Source organism: Tenebrio molitor, chromosome 9 (assembly GCF_963966145.1).
Source record: "Tenebrio molitor chromosome 9, icTenMoli1.1, whole genome shotgun sequence".
NCBI lineage: Eukaryota > Metazoa > Arthropoda > Insecta > Coleoptera > Tenebrionidae > Tenebrio > Tenebrio molitor.
In genome coordinates this window covers 11,125,951-11,142,226 of record NC_091054.1, presented here as the reverse complement: position 1 = coordinate 11,142,226, position 16,276 = coordinate 11,125,951, and the positions used below count along the sequence as shown (strand labels likewise).

At 40.0% G+C, this 16,276-nt stretch overlaps 2 protein-coding genes and 1 pseudogene across 4 annotated transcripts in view; 1 reads left to right on the top strand and 2 right to left on the bottom strand.

Moving 5' to 3' along the window:
• Nucleotides 1-5,640, bottom strand: part of LOC138138378 (potassium channel subfamily K member 18-like) — a 135,891-nt gene extending 130,251 nt beyond the window's left edge. Inside the window, exon 1 of one of the 2 annotated variants that reach the window (XM_069058293.1) lies at nt 5,462-5,640. The gene's annotated coding sequence lies outside the window, so the exon portion shown is untranslated. The remainder of the gene's footprint in view (nt 1-5,461) is intronic. The other variant, XM_069058292.1, reaches the window with a different exon arrangement.
• A 48-nt stretch (nt 5,641-5,688) lies between these two features.
• Nucleotides 5,689-10,223, top strand: dila (dilatory). Its single transcript, XM_069058255.1, has 8 exons — nt 5,689-6,135; nt 6,200-6,316; nt 6,367-6,499; nt 7,140-8,045; nt 8,097-8,195; nt 8,243-8,354; nt 8,413-8,529; nt 8,584-10,223. Exons 1-8 carry the CDS (start codon nt 6,073-6,075, stop codon nt 10,106-10,108), a joined length of 3,072 nt encoding a protein of 1,023 aa, XP_068914356.1. The 5' UTR covers nt 5,689-6,072; the 3' UTR covers nt 10,109-10,223.
• On the bottom strand, nt 10,116-14,347 carry LOC138138594 (uncharacterized; annotated as a pseudogene). The gene is made up of 15 exons (XR_011162054.1): nt 14,116-14,347; nt 13,945-14,070; nt 13,367-13,900; nt 13,148-13,316; nt 12,917-13,095; nt 12,714-12,867; nt 12,349-12,665; nt 11,976-12,210; nt 11,807-11,932; nt 11,229-11,762; nt 11,010-11,178; nt 10,786-10,964; nt 10,583-10,736; nt 10,403-10,535; nt 10,116-10,350 (listed from the first exon to the last, which is right to left on the bottom strand). The product of XR_011162054.1 is annotated as an uncharacterized protein (transcript).
• Between the last annotated feature and the right edge of the window lie 1,929 nt (nt 14,348-16,276).

The following is a 16,276-nucleotide window of genomic DNA, read 5'->3' as shown; positions in this document are numbered from 1 at the left end:
GTGCAGTTGCGGAACGTCAGACGTCCAGGTGGAATTCAAAGCTGTCAATTAAAAATGATAATCGGGAGATTAAGTGCGGACGCGAATGATGTCGCAGTGTTTAGTATTGTTTCAGTTTTTGGGGCACGTTTGTAAAGTTGCCGCGGCAAGTTGGTAATCCTCTTTTAAAAGTCGGGGAGCCAATGCAGTTGAAAATTTAAATTGAAAATTAAAAGGCAGCTGGCAGAGCATGAAAGCGTTAATTTCGTCGATTTTACACCTCGTTCAAGGTGCATCCGGGGAAATATGACAACAGAAGAGATTACAGTTTGGCATTTCGTTACGTTGTTTGGCCACAACGAGACTCGGTTTAAGAGATGTGCAAACAAATAAGCACAATTAGTACCGCGGCTTTAAGCATCACCGATTTAATTTTAATTAAAATGTGAGCGTTTCATGTCGGAGGTTCGTGTACAATTTGCACTCCACCACTCCTGTGGGGACTGCCGGGTCCGGTTCTGTTCTCCCGTACAAGCAGCGACTTTGCACCACCCAGCTTGGCAAAAATCCCCCCTAAAACAGTTTCAAAGTCTCGTCTATTCTTTATAGTTGGGTCGGCTGGCACATGATTTTTCAATTAGAGCCGAGGACACGGCGCGGTTAAATCGGGCCAGCTTTTTTAAACTGTGATTTTTATTTATTCAGGACGTTATCGATCCGCTCCGGGATGAAATGGGAGACTCGACACTGTGGAAATTTAAGAGTGGTCCCGCAGACTGAACAAAACAAGAATAATGTACGTAACGGTGTAATAAAATCGTCGCTTACAAGGGTGCAGAGTTGGATCAGATTTTTTGGATTCGTCACGAGTTAAAGGGAGGATCCGATTTCTTCGTCGGAACGAGAATTTAAGGGGGCGCGAATGCTTACATAGACGATATTTTACGTGGTGTGCGTTACATATTTCATAGCGGATAAGGTTGTGTTGGCTATGTAAGTAATTCCAACATTACCACAACAAATTTATAGTTTGCTCGGAAAGTTTGAGAGGTGGTCTGGATGATGGCCGAATACCCAGAAAAACCATCAAGACAGTGATCGATGGAAAGTAAAACAATGAAAATTACCAAGAAAATAATCGATCACGATTTCCCCACTAGGGAAATGGTAGTTTTGACGTTTTCAGAAACTGTTTGTGAGCCGCAGGAATACGTCAAATGCGTATCCCAGTGGACGTCAAAAGGTTTTAGCCCGTGTGATGTAATTATTTTTCATACAGGTCGAAGTGACGCTCGTCCAGAGTGAAACGTTTTCGATTTAATTTGTTAATATTTACAATAAACATCAACATTTAACTATTTTATTGACGTCCTCATTTACATTGATTGTAAATTCGAATGTTGCTGTATGTACGAGTATTTAACTGGGACTGAGCAAATAAAACGCCCACATCGTAAAGTAAACCGTATTACAAATAATTTTCTGTTTTCTCTTTCTACAATTATGAACATCGAAAACAAAATAAATTTGAATTATTAGATCATAAAGAAAATGTTCGGTTGTGTTTCGAAACGCAAATGCGACAATAAATATCTTCAGATTTTGTTGTTTTGTGGTTTTGTTTATCCGCAGTGAAACGAATTAATATAAGTGATGGTCGAGATATTATTAAAAATTGTTGGTTTTGCGTAAATTAAAATGTGTAGGAAGAAGCGTAATAGAATCGTTCTCTATCACCAAGTCTGTTTCCACAAGCGTTAAAAACACATTTCAACACGACGCACATAAAAAATTTATAAAGCGGTGTCAGTCAATCATTTAGGGAAATTTCATTACTTTAACAGCATTAAAAACGAATTTCCTAAAAACAATGTGCTGCTTTTATCTAATAAATGCAGTACTGAAACAAGAAGAGAATTACATTATTTAAAAAAAAAAATACATAATATGTAATAGGATAATGTTGAAATTTTGCTTGTTAAATAATCATTGTGTACTAGCTCATGTGTTGTTAATATCTGATAAATATAAAATATGATTGAAAGAAGTCTCTGTTGGGTTCAGATCTGGGCCATATGAGGCTCATTTAATAATTCTAATTTGTCCATAAGCTAAACGATATTTTACTCGAACTGGATGTACGCTCAGTTCAACTTTAAATCAAATGACTTTTCATTTATTATTCAGTATGCAATAAGAATGTATTTCTAAAATAAATCTTACTTTTTTCTATTCATTACATTTTTTTTATTCGTTATATATTTTTTGGTTTCCCTACACTCGAACACTGTCACATTAGGTATTGAGCCGAGTGTACTATTCCGGACACGGAATTTTGACCACAACTGACATTTAACTGTCAAATATGTGAACTGGCCTTTATTGAATACAGGGTGTTATTGAACGGACAAGTTTTAACCATGAGCTACTGGCTTCATGTAGAACTCGGAAAAAATATGTTAAAAAGTCTATGTCAAAAAATAAAATGACATCTATTTTTTGAGCTACAATTTTTTTTTTTTGCTTTTCGTCGTCTACGTTATTCCACAACCTCGTAGGTAAAATTTCGGCACATTTTAAAAATACACCCTCTATATCATATTTTATAAAATGTACGCCAATGCAAAGTAACCTTTAGGAAATATGCCTTAAAAGAAGGAAACCGCATTGGTGTACGTTTTATAAAATATGATAAACAGGGTGTATTTTTAAAATGTGCCGAAATTTTACCTACGAGGTTGTGGGACAATGTAGAAGCAATAATTTTTTTTTTGAAATTTTTTAAATATTTTTTCCGAGTTCTACATGAAGCCAGTAGCTCGTGGTTAAAATTTGTCCGCGCGTTTCAATAACATCCTGTATAACCCAACTTTTGATGCCACAAGAAAACTTCAAAGTGATTTTTAATAACTGTCATTCATTAATGACACTAATGATTGGTTTACCTCATTTTTTTTTAAATGTCTAAAAAATATTGGCCATGACTGTCGCGAGCATTAAATTTTGGTCGTCAATGTCATTTCAAAATTTGGTTATTTTGGCAGAAATTTAAAAAAATTCCCTGCCTGATTATGGTCATGTCAACAAAATGAGAAAAAAATGACCTTGACCACCAAAATTTATTGCTCGCGACTGTACATACGAGTACAAGGAAATATAAAGCCTGAGTCGTGTCAATAAATCATGCACGATACTTATCTAAACTGCTCTGATAGATTAAAAATGTTCGTTGCTGCAGCTGTCCAGTTCTCTTCAGTTTTAATTTTTTATAACAATCTCTTGATCGAGACGTATTATAGAAAAATACAACAGATATGAATAAACCGATTTACACTTCAGTCATTATTCTACAGCATGGAAACTACTTATGGAATAAATTCAGTAATTTCAAAACTAATGATATTTGTCGAAAATGCTGAAACAGGTCAATTTTTATTTCTTACAATGCTTCACTTGTTCATGACGTTATTCACTTTTGAGCTATGACGTCATCACCAATTGTTTTAAATATGTAATAACCCCCACTTTTTTCTTCTCTTTATGATAGACCTTCCTATTTCCTAAACGACGAATTAAAAAATTTGGTGCCTTACATTTTATTTCAAAAATTTAATTTAATTTTTAACGTACAGTTGGGAGCACGGAATTTCGCACACCAATTTCTATGTCATTTAAAAAAAACTACCGAGTCTAAGCTTTATTGTCATTATAATCAATCATGACATATGTGATTATGACTGACGTTTCACCTAAACTGTTACGAAAATGCCGCCAGTATCTGATTTTAATAAAATTAAGATAATAACTGTCCAATGTGTGCGAAATTCCGTGCTCGCCACTGTACAGTCGTTGACCAAATTAAAATAGGACAAATAGACAGTTTCACATTTCAAAGATTTGTGTAGTGTAACTGAGGCGTATGTGTCTCAGATTACAACTTGATTTGACTTGACAATTGATTTACAAAAAGTTAGGTTGTGTTTTTTTACTTGTCATCTCGTCACTGTCACTATGCTCAATTGAATGATTGTGAGTTTTTGAAATATTGTCGAATTATCAGAATTGTTTTTTTATTTTTGACACTTTTGTTTCCTAAGAGATGGATTTCGCAAAAATATCGAATTACACAATCGAAATTTGCTTTTTCCTATTTTATTTTGGTCAACGACTGTACATACTTAATTTTTTTTCTATGTGATTATTTAAATTTGAGGGTTTACTTTAATAGACTAAACAATTTAGAAGATTTATGACAGAGAATTCGCGCTGAAATGGAACAAATCAGCCCTGACATTATTGAGCGCGGTGTACAGTGTTTGCACTCCTGTGTGAGTACCAAATAGTTGGGGGGGGCAATTTCAACATTTGCGTTACATTTTACTATCAACCTTAGATGTTTGTTTGTTTTTGTTTGAAGTCAATTAAAATTTTCACATTAAAAATTAAATTACATTTTTGAAGTAAAATTTGTCATTTTCTCAAAAAAATTGTCATGTAATTGTCATACGTAATTTCCACACTGTATATTCGACTCTCATCGAACGCTGAAAACTTTATTTAAATAATGATAAACGACATGTATCGCTTGCAATGTAAACAGGTCTCGTTTGAAAAAATGCAATGTAATTTTAGAAAGGGATTATTTAACTTTGCGCTGATCCTCCAGGATACGAATTGAATCCGATTGTAAATGAAACTGGAAATTTATTTATGTTGATTTTATTATTTCGTAAAGCCAAATTTTTCGAAACAGACAAGCGATTGACTTAATCGTCGTCTTTAACAACGTAAAAAATTCTGTCAACCAAGCTTAAATTCTTGCATTAGAGGAGATTTGTGTTCGTCGAGCCGAAGCATTCGGAAAAAACCCCACGATTAATTCACCACTTCCCCGCATTGTCCAACAGAGAGTGCTTCCATAATTCAAAAACGCCGACACTCCTCAACCGGACCTTATTTCTAATTTTTCACAGTGAAATTTCCAAGTCGGAAGCAGACCAATTCTCGCCCATTTTTCATACTCCCTAATTCGGATTTCTAAATCCACCGACCGAATGAAAAAACGCAATTTGCGATTTCAATAAGAAATTTATAGAGCTCTGCAGCTGTTGGGAAGCACTCCTGACGCGGGCCTCCCTCCGTAAAGGAAAAAAAAAATGTTCTTCCCCGTTACCGTCCCAAAACTCGCAATCCCCATAATTTTTTGCATAACCCGTTCTCGTGCGGACTCCCGAACTGATTAATGGTGCGAATGTGTGACCTTGCCGACGGCATCGGCTAAAAATAATTTATTAGAGCCGCACCATGAATTATTATCAGTTCGATTCCGATCGGATCAGGTCGCAGAATGAAGATATCAATTATTGAAATTCCGGGAGTCTCGACGGACAAGCCGATTAACAAAGTCGCCTCTGGACCAATCAAAAGCGGGTCCAGTGCGTGTCACATGATCTGTACGCGGAATTCGCCTCTCGCAACTCACTTTGAGCGTCTCGGGGAGAGTTCAGGGGGGCCAACAGGCCCAACCGGACCGCTCACTAGTCCACCGACTTCCGGTTACCGAAAGCAAACAACAGCATCACCGTTTCGACTGTTGACTATTTAGCCGAGTTGACCAAGTTTTTCGCACATCGAGACCTAGCGACGCTCACGCCGTCCCAGCTTTCGACGAGGACGCCGCGCGCGAAACAACTGACTGTGGAGCGACGCCGCTCGCCTGACGTTACGAGTGCCGTCGATTGCGCCGGCGGGGCGATTTTTCACCGGAGTGCATAAATTACAAGAAAAAAGGAGTTGTGCGGCCGGGTCCATTATCGCCCGACCCGGTGTTCCTATCTGCCACCCGGTCCCCTACCTGCGGTCGCCCGCGATCCGCGGCCGGGGTGTTCCCCTGTCGGGGGGCTCGCTGCCCGCGTTTCCCCCTTTTGATTAGCTAGTTGATGTTTATTCGGAAAATAGAGAATCGACTGCATTTCGACAGGTTGGTAATTCTACAGGGGGCGCCATCTGCTCCGCACTAACAAGGGGTTGTCGTGGTTACGGTTTTTGTTGTGAGTGTTGTTCCACTGTTTGTTGACGTTTCGATGTTGAATTATGTCTGGCAAACAATTAAAATCCGGCGATAGCGATGAGATTTTACGGTTAAATGGCGACAAGGTGAACCTCGACGCTCCTTTTGTGCTGTTCGATTATGTATTTCTGTTTTCGATTCATTCTTCAGATTTGTTTGGAGGTTAGGCCCCCCAGCAAACTGAGCACGGCCAGTTCCAAGTGTTCCATGTTGACGAAGTTTTATTCGAGACCCGTGTCGGCTGTGCCCCTCTTAGCTCTGAACAAGGTATTGGCAATTTGGAAAAATAACAATGGAACAGCCACTTTTCGTTACAGGATGACGTCGATTCCGATTTCAAAAGTAAACGACCCTTTTCAGCTGAATATCTACCCAACAGTTACTTTAACAGGCTCAATTCCAGGATTTCTACAAGAGAGCAAAGCATCGAAAGTCTGGAAAGTATGCAAGGTAAACTCTACCACGTTAAAATCCAATCAGATTTATTTTATTTTTGAGCGGTCACTGTGACGCCAACCAGGGTTTGTTTTAAAAAAATATTTTTTTTACTGGGACGAGGTCGTGTTACAAAAAGGCGACCAAACGAACAGAACACCAAGACCGGTGCACTTTGTTAAATTAAATTGCACTTTACTTTAGAAATAACGAGATAGTTGCGCTCTTATAAAGCAGATAAATCGAACACCTTGCAAAGCAAACTTTTATTGAACATAAAGGGATTGTTTTTTTTTCTCGCTCGAACTATTTTCCTCGTACGATTTTTCAAAGAAAAAACAACAAATAACACTTTTATAGAACAAACTCGTGTAATTTTATCTGCATCCATGCGTTAAAAGCAGAATCACCAAGTTTCGCAGCTGTTGTAAACAGAAACTGTTTTTTTTTTGCTCTTAATTACATTTGGAATAAGATAAAACTGTTTTGTTTTATTTAAATTAAAATTTCACGTGAGATGGATGGGAAAAAAACAAGTTACGAGAATTTTGGGGCGTGTGTGGAGTGTACAAGAGAATGAAATGGAAAAATTACAAGAGTTTAGGATCTAAAGTATTTAATTTTGTTGTTGCGTACACTGGCGGGAATTTTTCAGACGAGACTTTGTCGTCGTCAGCTCTCTTGAAAAACTTGCTTTCCGAGCCGATAAAGTCGTGGAGAAATTATTCCTCATGCGATTCCACCAAAACCGATCAAAGTAAAGAGATACCGAGAGACGACACACCTGAAGATGCGATTCTAACTCCGGGGGTGCTGACCAAACCGCCCCTTCCGAAAAAATCAGAGATCTCTAGAGTAGGTAAAAACGAAAGTCAGTTACGTGAAGATCCGGGTGTTAACGCCATCCACGACTATCTCACTTTAAAATACGAATCGAGTCTCGAAAAGGAAAGAGACAAAGACGAACAAGAAGAAAACAAGATCGAGAAACCTCCGAGTGATGACTCGGCCATCAATCTGATAACACTGGACGATGTGGATCGCAAAAAGAACGAATCAATTGACGATGTTCAAAAGTTGCACATTCAGAACTGGATGGAAGAGAAATGTGAAGGGTCGGCGGAATGGGAAGACCCGAAACGAGTTCCAAATTTGAGCGACTTGGACATCGACGATCTCTTCAAAGACGAGAGCGACAAGAAGTTTGATCATTTCTTCAGGAGTGTGGAAGAGAAGAGTCCCAAGAAGAAACCGAAAGCGTCGCCCAAACCGAGAGTTAAGTTTATCGCGACTCCGATCAAGGCGGATCCAGATTGTGATGAGAAGTCGACCAAAGAAGTGGAGACTTGGATGGCGAAAAAGCCCGAAAGTGGAGACAAGAAATCGAATTACTTGGATTTTTTGACCAACATTGACGAACTAGAGAATTCAGTCTCGTTAAGTGCTGTAGATATATCTCAAGACTTGCCCCAACATGACGTAGATGTCGTACTCAACAGTCCCACTTTTGATGACATTGCGTCCATTCTGAAAGTTCTAGAAGCTGAAGATAAGAAATCTCGTATTTTTTTCTGTTATGGTGTTATCATACTTGTTAATAATAATTTTGCAGAGCAAAAAATGGAATCTATGAAACAGTTGCTCGATTCAGAAATTTCTTCCAAACCTCTCCCGTTAGTCGCTAAAGACTGTAAAACTGGCAACATTTCTTGTAAGTTGACCAACAATCATTCGTGACTTGCTTGACAATTTTTGTAGATCTAGAACAAAGTAATAACAATTCGATTTCTACGACGAAGGTCTTTGATGAATCTAAAGTTAAGCAAAAGGATCAAGAAGGAAGTTGTCTTCGTTCTTCATCAAACTATAAGTACTAGTTATCGAGTGTAGTGTCGAGTCGGTGTGATTTTTAAAAATGTTGATTACAGCGAGCTGTTATCTTTTTTGGATGAAGTTGATAGGAGTTGTTCAAAACCGTTGAACGAAGTGAAAACGTCTTTTAGAAAAGAGACTAAGGAAAAAATCAAACTGGACACGATTCCAAAGTAGGGATTCTGATGAGTAAGGTATGTTTGGAGGTATTTTAATTTTATTTCTAGGTTGGAAGATTTGGTATCTTACACCAACGAAGAACTGGCACGCCACGTGATCGATCTGAGTTTAAAATTGAAAGAGAAATCGTCGTCCATCACCCTCCTCCAAACAGAATTATCGTCGTTGCGAGAGCAAATCGTGAACTCGACGAAAAAAACGGATCAAACGATCAAGCAGAAGCTCAAGACCCAGAAAGACGAGTACGAAGGAACAATTAAACGCCACCAGAAATTCATCGATCAGCTGATCAGCGACAAGAAATCGTTAAATCAACAATGCGAAAGCCTGGTGGCCGAAATGAAATCACTAGAAGACCGCTACCAGTCGAACATGAAGGCCCTCGACCACAAGCACCAAGTAGAGTTGCAAAAAGTCAAGGAAATGCACGCGGCCGGCGAAAAGCTGAGACGCGAGCGTTGGATCGATTCAAAAACCCAAAAGATCAAAGAGCTGACTGTGAAAAGCATAGAACCGGAACTGCAGAGCATGGAAAAGCGCCAACAACAAGAACTGTCCGATTTAAGGTCATTGCAAAAGCGCGAAATCGAAGATCTCGAGTTGAAAGCCGCCAGGAAAATGCAGGAGCAGTGCGAGGCTCTCAGGGTTCAATTAGTGGAGGAGCGCGAGAAAGCTCTGGCCCACGAGAGAGAAGTGATGAGGCAAAGATACGAAAAACTGGTAGAGTCCGAAGAAAAAGGTTTCCAAGAGCAGAGACGGCGATTGCTGGCGGATCACGCGGCGAGAATAGAAGAATGTGAGCAAAGAGAGGCTTTGGCGATCAGCGAGAAAGAAAAGGCTATAAAGCAAGCCCAAGAGGATTTCGAGGAGAGATTGCAGATTGTCATAAGGAAACACGCCAACGAGATCAGGTTGATCAAAGAGACGGCGAGTCTAGAGATGGAGAGTTGGCAGAACAACTACAAGAAGCAGCAAACGGTGCAGCTCGCAGAAAAGGAATCGATTATCAGGGAGCAGTGCAAGAGGGAAAGGGACAAAGAGATCGAGAGCGTGATCGAGCGCTTGGAAGCGGAAGCGACCGAGAATAAGACACAGATCGAACAATCAACGGAGAATAGAATTAGACGCCTCAAGGAGAAATACGAAAAAGAGATTGTCGATTTGGAAGAGAGTGAAAGAGAAGCAAAAAATAAATATATCGAGACGAAAAAGAAGCTGGTCGAGGACGAAGATGTGATTATTAATTTGAAAGCGACGATAGATCAGTTGCAGAGTCAATTGGAAACTTCCAAAGCTTTGGTTTTGAAATTGCAAAGCGAGAGAGAAGAAATGAAAGAAGTCGTAAGAGCTGAAATACAGACAGAAATGGAAAGTTTGCAAAAGGAATTGGATTCGGTGAAAAGTTCGAGAGATGGAGAAATTCAGCAACTCTATTCGAGGGTGAAGGTGTCGATCGCTCGGAAAGACGAAATTTTGGAGGAAGTGACAAGGGATCACAAGGCACTGCAGGATAAATGTGCCTATTTGGAAAACATGCTTGAACAGCAAAGAAAAGAATATTTAATGAAATGAAAATAGGTTAATTGTGAAGTTTTTTATATTTTTAATTTTTGCAAATGGTGTCGATTTTTTGTTATTTACAATCAGAAATACAGAAATCTGGGAAGAGATTTTCCCAAAAGTCGTATCTTTCTGCGTATAACGAGTCCCTGAGTACCAAGTCCTTTCCAATTTCCAAGTACGTTCCGTCAATAATGTTGTACTTTTCCCATTTCGTGTCGCCAAAGAGTGGATTCGAATCTGGAGTTGGATTTCTGAAAGTAGGAGTGTTTACGGAATGGAGTCATTTAAAAAATAGAATAGTACCCAGTTTTGGCAAAGTTAGCCCAAAGCAGACTAAGTTTTTCTACCATCTCAATTTCAGGATATGTTTCGTCAAAGTAAGGGAAAATCACAGAAATATAAAATAAGTAGATCAAATCATCGTGGTGTACCACTCCTAAAAAAATATTGTTAGACAGGGCAAAAAATTAAGAAAAATATCACCATAGGGAACTGTTCCGTTACTATCTGGTAGATAAAAATGGCTGTAGCGTCCTTGATACGTAAATTCGTAGAAGTATACAGGTTCTGAGTTTTTTTCTGCGATCAGGTTGGCAGCTCTGTGAACGGGAAATCCAACAACCGAATCAGCGAACAACTGAAACGTGCTTGTAGATGCATTGTTTTATCAATTTTTGAACATTTACATTGGCCAATCCCGGTAAAGAAGCATTGCTCAGTGGTTCATCTCTAAGATAAAATGTTCGAGCAGCTGCACTGACTTCCTTGGATTTGTCGGTGTTCCTCTCGTAGATGAAACAAACGGGAGCGTAAACCTCGAAATTGTCGCTTAGTTCTTGGAGAAGACTCGCATTGGCTACTAGTGCTATGACAAGAGTCAATACTAGGAATTTCAGTTGTAACGACTTACGGAAAGCTAGATTGGCGAATTCGTCTTTGGTCACTCCTATCACAACCGGAACGTGTTCAAATTCTCCACTTTCAATTAGATTGATCGGATGATCGGAAAGAAAACGTTCCTGACCGAAGTCCTCTTCGATAACTGGAGACCAGATCAAGACAGGAGCGTCGCCGAATTCCTAAATCAATCAGTCTGGTTTGTTTGTAAATATTGAAACGCAGAGCTTACAGCAAATTCTGACAAAGAATTACCCAACACTTCAGCCGGAATCGATCTTAGGCAAGTCAACATGATTTGGGGATCGACGACGGGACAACCGACAATCTCGGCTTGCTTTTGGGCCAACTCTAATTGGTTGGTGGGTAAAGGCCAGTGTCCTAACGCCGAACCACTTCCGATGATAGCTTTGTGAAAGAGACCGCGCGACATGGGGGAAACAAGATGGAGGGTGATACTCCAAGCCCCCGCACTGTACCCGTACAAAGTAACAGAGTCGGGGTCGCCTCCGAAAGATTCGATGTTGTCCTGAATCCACTTCATCGCCATTACTTGGTCCTTAAGACCGTTATTTCCAGGAGCATCTTCACCGGTACTGATAAAACCTAGAGAACCTAGTCGATAGTTCAGGGTCACCAAAACGATATCCTGGTCTAGGAAGTATTGAGGCCCGCCCCAGTTACTCCTCCCTGTAGCACTGTAAAATCCCCCAGGGTGCAGATGCATTATGACCGGTCTCTTGGGATTAGTACTGTTGTCGGGGAGCTGCAAAAAAGTTGTCACAAACCGGATTCAACTGATTGACTTACTTTCGTGGTGTAGACGTTCAGAACTAGACAGTCTTCGGAGATGGGGTCGTCGCTGGGTTGAGGACAAACAGGTCCGTCTGTGGTGGCATCGTAAGTACCGGACCATGGCTCCACAGGCACTGGGGGCTAAACCATTGCGTAATCGAAGTAGGTAAGTTGGAGTGCTCACTTGAAATCGTAAATTTTTGATTGGTGGTTGGGCGTAACGAATGCCTCTGAAGGCGTAGATGGTCTTGTTGAGTCTCGTGGTGAGAGTGGTACCCAAAATTTGACCCAGCGGTGTGGTCACCTCTGGGTACTCTTGGGTCGAGGCTGTTGTGACTAGTGTCAACAAAACAAGTGTAAACATGATCACGTAGGACAGATTACTGCGGCAAACAGCTTTATCGTGAGGTTGGATGGATATTTATCAATTTTTGGAGTGTCTTATCTTGGATAAAGCGATGGAATTGTCATTATTTGTAATTAAGTCAAGACTGCAGCAATTAACGGTCATGCAATTTAATTTATTTGTCGTGTTGGAACGCGCTACAGGCTGTTACAAATACGAGTCTGTGGGAAATAACTGATCCCAGAAGTCGTATCTTTCCTGATAGAGGTCTTCTCGAAGAGTTAGTTCTTGTCCAATTTGTAGATATTTTCTGGTGGAGGTATTATAAGGTTCCCAATTTATACCGCGAAGGGTCTCAGTCGAGTTCAAAATAGGATAACTAAAATTTAATGTACCCTGTTTGGGCGAAAGTAGCCCACAGTGACGTCAGCGTCGTTACCATTTCAGCCTCAGGATAGCTGTCATCGAAATACGGGAATATGGCCGAAACGTAGAACAAATAGATCAAGTCGTCATGATGGACGACACCTGCAAGACGATTTTACACAAACGTGCGATTTTTAGAGTGAATTTTACCATAAGGGACAGTCTCGTTACTGTCAGGGAGATAAAAATGACTATATCGCCCCTGGTATGTAAATTCGTAATAATAAACGGGGGCGGAACTCCTTTGAGAAAGCAGATTCGCGGCTCTGTTGACAGCAAATCCAATTATCGAATCGGCATACAACTAGAAATACTTTTATTAAAGTATGCTAATACGAAAATTGACGGATTACTTTAGTTAGACCCGACAGAGAGTCGTTGTTTAGGGTCCCGTCCCCCAAATAAAAACCTCTGACAGCTGCGCTGATCTCTTTCGATTTGTCCGTGCCGCGCTCGTAGAGAAAACAGACGGGAGCGAAAGTTTCGAAGTTTTCGCTCAACTCCTCGAGCAGAGTGGCGTTTTCGACCACGGCTGAAACCAGACATCGTGAAACGGTGAGTTCTTGCAGACGGGGCACACCTACGAAACGCTCTGTTGGCAAACTCGTCTTTGGTCACTCCTATCACGACGGGAACCTCCTGGAAGTCGCCGTTTTGGATCAGTTTGATCGGGTCGTCGGGGAGGAAGCGTTCTTGCCCGAAATCCTCCTCGATAACGGGAAACCAAATGATGACGGGGTCGTAACCGAACTCCTAAAAGTCATAACGTTGACGAAGAAGTTGCGTTTGGGGGGAAGACCTACGGCAAAGTCTGGCAGAGAGTTTCCTAAAACTTCAGCAGGAATTGACCTCAAACATTGTAACATGACGGAGGGGCTGACGTCGGGGCAGCCTACAAGTCTCGCTTGCTTTTGGGCTAGTTCGAATTGGTTGGTGGGTAGGGACCACTGCCCTAGAGTCGACCCACTTCCAAATATAGCCTTGTGGAATAGACCACGTGACATGGGGGAGACAAGATGGAGGGTGATGCTCCAAGACCCTGCACTATAACCGAACAACGTAACGGAACCAGAATCTCCTCCGAAGGACTCTATATTGTCCCTGATCCATCTCAAGGCCACTACTTGGTCCTTAAGTCCGTTGTTACCGGGAGCATCTCGACCGGTACTTATGAACCCTAGAGAACCTAACCGATAGTTGATGGTGACCAAAACGATGTCCTGATCCATGAAGTACTGAGGCCCCGCCCAGTCACTACGCCCAGTGACGCTGTAAAAACCTCCAGCGTGCAAATACACAATGACGGGGCGTGTCGGATTGTTGTCGCCATCAGGAAGCTACGAAATTTCTTTAGAAATGTTTGACGAAAATGTGACAGTACCTGTGTGGTGTAGACGTTCAAAACTAGACAGTCTTCGGAAATTGGGTCGTCTGAAGGTTGGGGACAAACTGGTCCGTCAGTTGTGGCGTTGTAGACCCCTGTCCATTTCTCAACCGGGACGGGAGGCTGGGATTTTTATTATAAAGATCTGACAGTTATGTGATCACTTACTTGAAACCGGAGGTCTTTGACTGGTGGCTGGGCATAGCGAATGCCTCTGAAGGCGTAAATTGTTTTGTTTAATCTTGAACTCAGGATGGAGCCTAAGACGTCACCGAGTGGGGTAGACACTTGAGGATTTTCGTCCTGACAAGCAACAAAAACGATCAGGTTCAGTAAAACGACATGTGTCAATCTCATATTGGAATCAGTGACTTTAATCGTATTTTTGTTATTGTTATCAGTAAACAGTGGTTATCAACATCTAGAAGCTTATCGTTGCAATTTGATTAGAACTCTACAGAAATTAGAAAAGTTGCACAACTCTGTGGTAAGATTGACAGTTCCATTAGTTTGTCGTTTTATCGTTGGCGCTGACGTACTCTAGTTCATTTTGACAAGAACTGTCATCGTGACAGTACGAATTGCACACGACAAACTAGTCAAACCGCCACGCTTTCTAAGCACCGTTGAATGAGGCGATCTCATTACTCAACGTAAGGATTAATGTGTAAGTCGTCGAGAACTTGTCCACTTTCTCGTTTTCTCTGTGAAATAGATTCGTGTTTAGCGAATATGAGAACATTCAGAGCCACCTCCGGGGGATGCTTTTATTTATCACTCGTTTTAGTTTGACGTCGAAATATGCATTATTTACAAAGGCAAGATAAATATTTACATTTCTTTGTACAACATCTTTGTCGAGTTTGTTTTTCTTCAATTTTAACGACTTCAATCTAATTGTTGTAATTTAAGCAATGTCGACGATTTTTAAACAAAAACAGACAATCTTCAAGCCCAAGGTAAATGAAGTTGTTTGTTTAGTTGCCTTGAAACTCTACGGAGATAAAAGTGTTCCGGAGTAAAATCGACTTTGCTCGCTTACAATGTGTAATTTGCGAATTGCGGATTTATCTGTGACTTTCAAGTTTTCGAACGGGGTAGTTTAGAGTTGTCCAATTATAGAGGTAGTAGTAATTTGGTGTAATCGGTGTTCGTAAACGGATTAAGTTGACAGTTGATCGATTATTCTAATTTGATTTTTCAGTATTTGTCAGATTAATTCCTACAAATGTAGCTTCACACGTAATTGTCTTAATTAAAGGATCATTTGTATAAATTTAGCTCAAAGTGTTCTGCACCATTCTACCGGTGTCAGTTATTATCAACCCGACCCCGATATAGCACATCACAAAATTAAGCCTAGATACAGACAATATGAAATTTATTTGGTTCATGTGTTCCTCATTTGTTGTCATACAATGGAATTCATATTAATATTTTAAATCGTATTTTAAACCATAAATTATATTATAAAAAATGTTGATGATGAACTGTTAAATACCAGGAAATATAATATGATGAAATATTTATTGAAAAAAGGTTTTGTTTTTTTTTTTTGTCGACTCGACAAAATATTATAAATGTGTAAATAGGGAACGCTTCGGATTATTGCTTCTGTTATCGCGCAGTCGCAGGCAGATTCTAAATATTTACGAACGGTTTTATAATCAGTTTCCATTAAAAAGGTATTAAAAGGTGCTTCATACATAATCAGCGTCAAATTATTTTGGCTGAACCAGTAGCGACTCGTCGAAAACCACACATCAGATTTCGACTGCGAAAAAGTCGCGTCACTGTTTATGCGAATTATTTGTAACGTCAGTGCCCCCACCTCATTGTTCGCTAAATGAAGAGTAATGCTCGCCACTTATTGAACTTTTTATTTTGTCATAAATTGTATACGCTATATTTTCTAGATATTATTTAAAACAACAAAAGAGGGTTAAATATATGATCCATTTACATTAATTTAATGTTTATTTTACGTGAAAGCACGTACAAATTAAATTTATTTTTTCCGCTATATATTCATTTATACTATTTTATTATTCAAGTTTATTATTTATGTTTGTGAATATTTCAAATTAGATGGGTCCATCGGAATTCGTAAAATATCAACACCCTCATCACGTTCTAAATCCTATAAAGTGTTTTTTTTTTTGAAGTGAAAACTTCTTTAGGCGCACCACATACATTTTATTCCCGGGCATTGAATTAGTTTCATGCGACACGGTAAAATCGTTCGCAGCACGACACGGCAAGCTAAAATCAAGGGAGTCTAGTTTTTTAGCGGAGCGAGCGAAAAACAATCAACTGTGCGTCACGTGTC

Excerpts from the sequence above, each read along its gene's own strand:
- dila (XM_069058255.1), top strand. The coding sequence starts at position 6,073 with ATGTCTGGCAAACAATTAAAATCCGGCGATAGCGATGAGATTTTACGG. Across the intron at positions 8,046-8,096 it reads AGCTGAAGATAAGAAATCTC|AGCAAAAAATGGAATCTATG; the intron begins GTATTTTTTTCT and ends ATAATTTTGCAG. Across the intron at positions 8,530-8,583 it reads AAACTGGACACGATTCCAAA|GTTGGAAGATTTGGTATCTT; the intron begins GTAGGGATTCTG and ends TTTTATTTCTAG.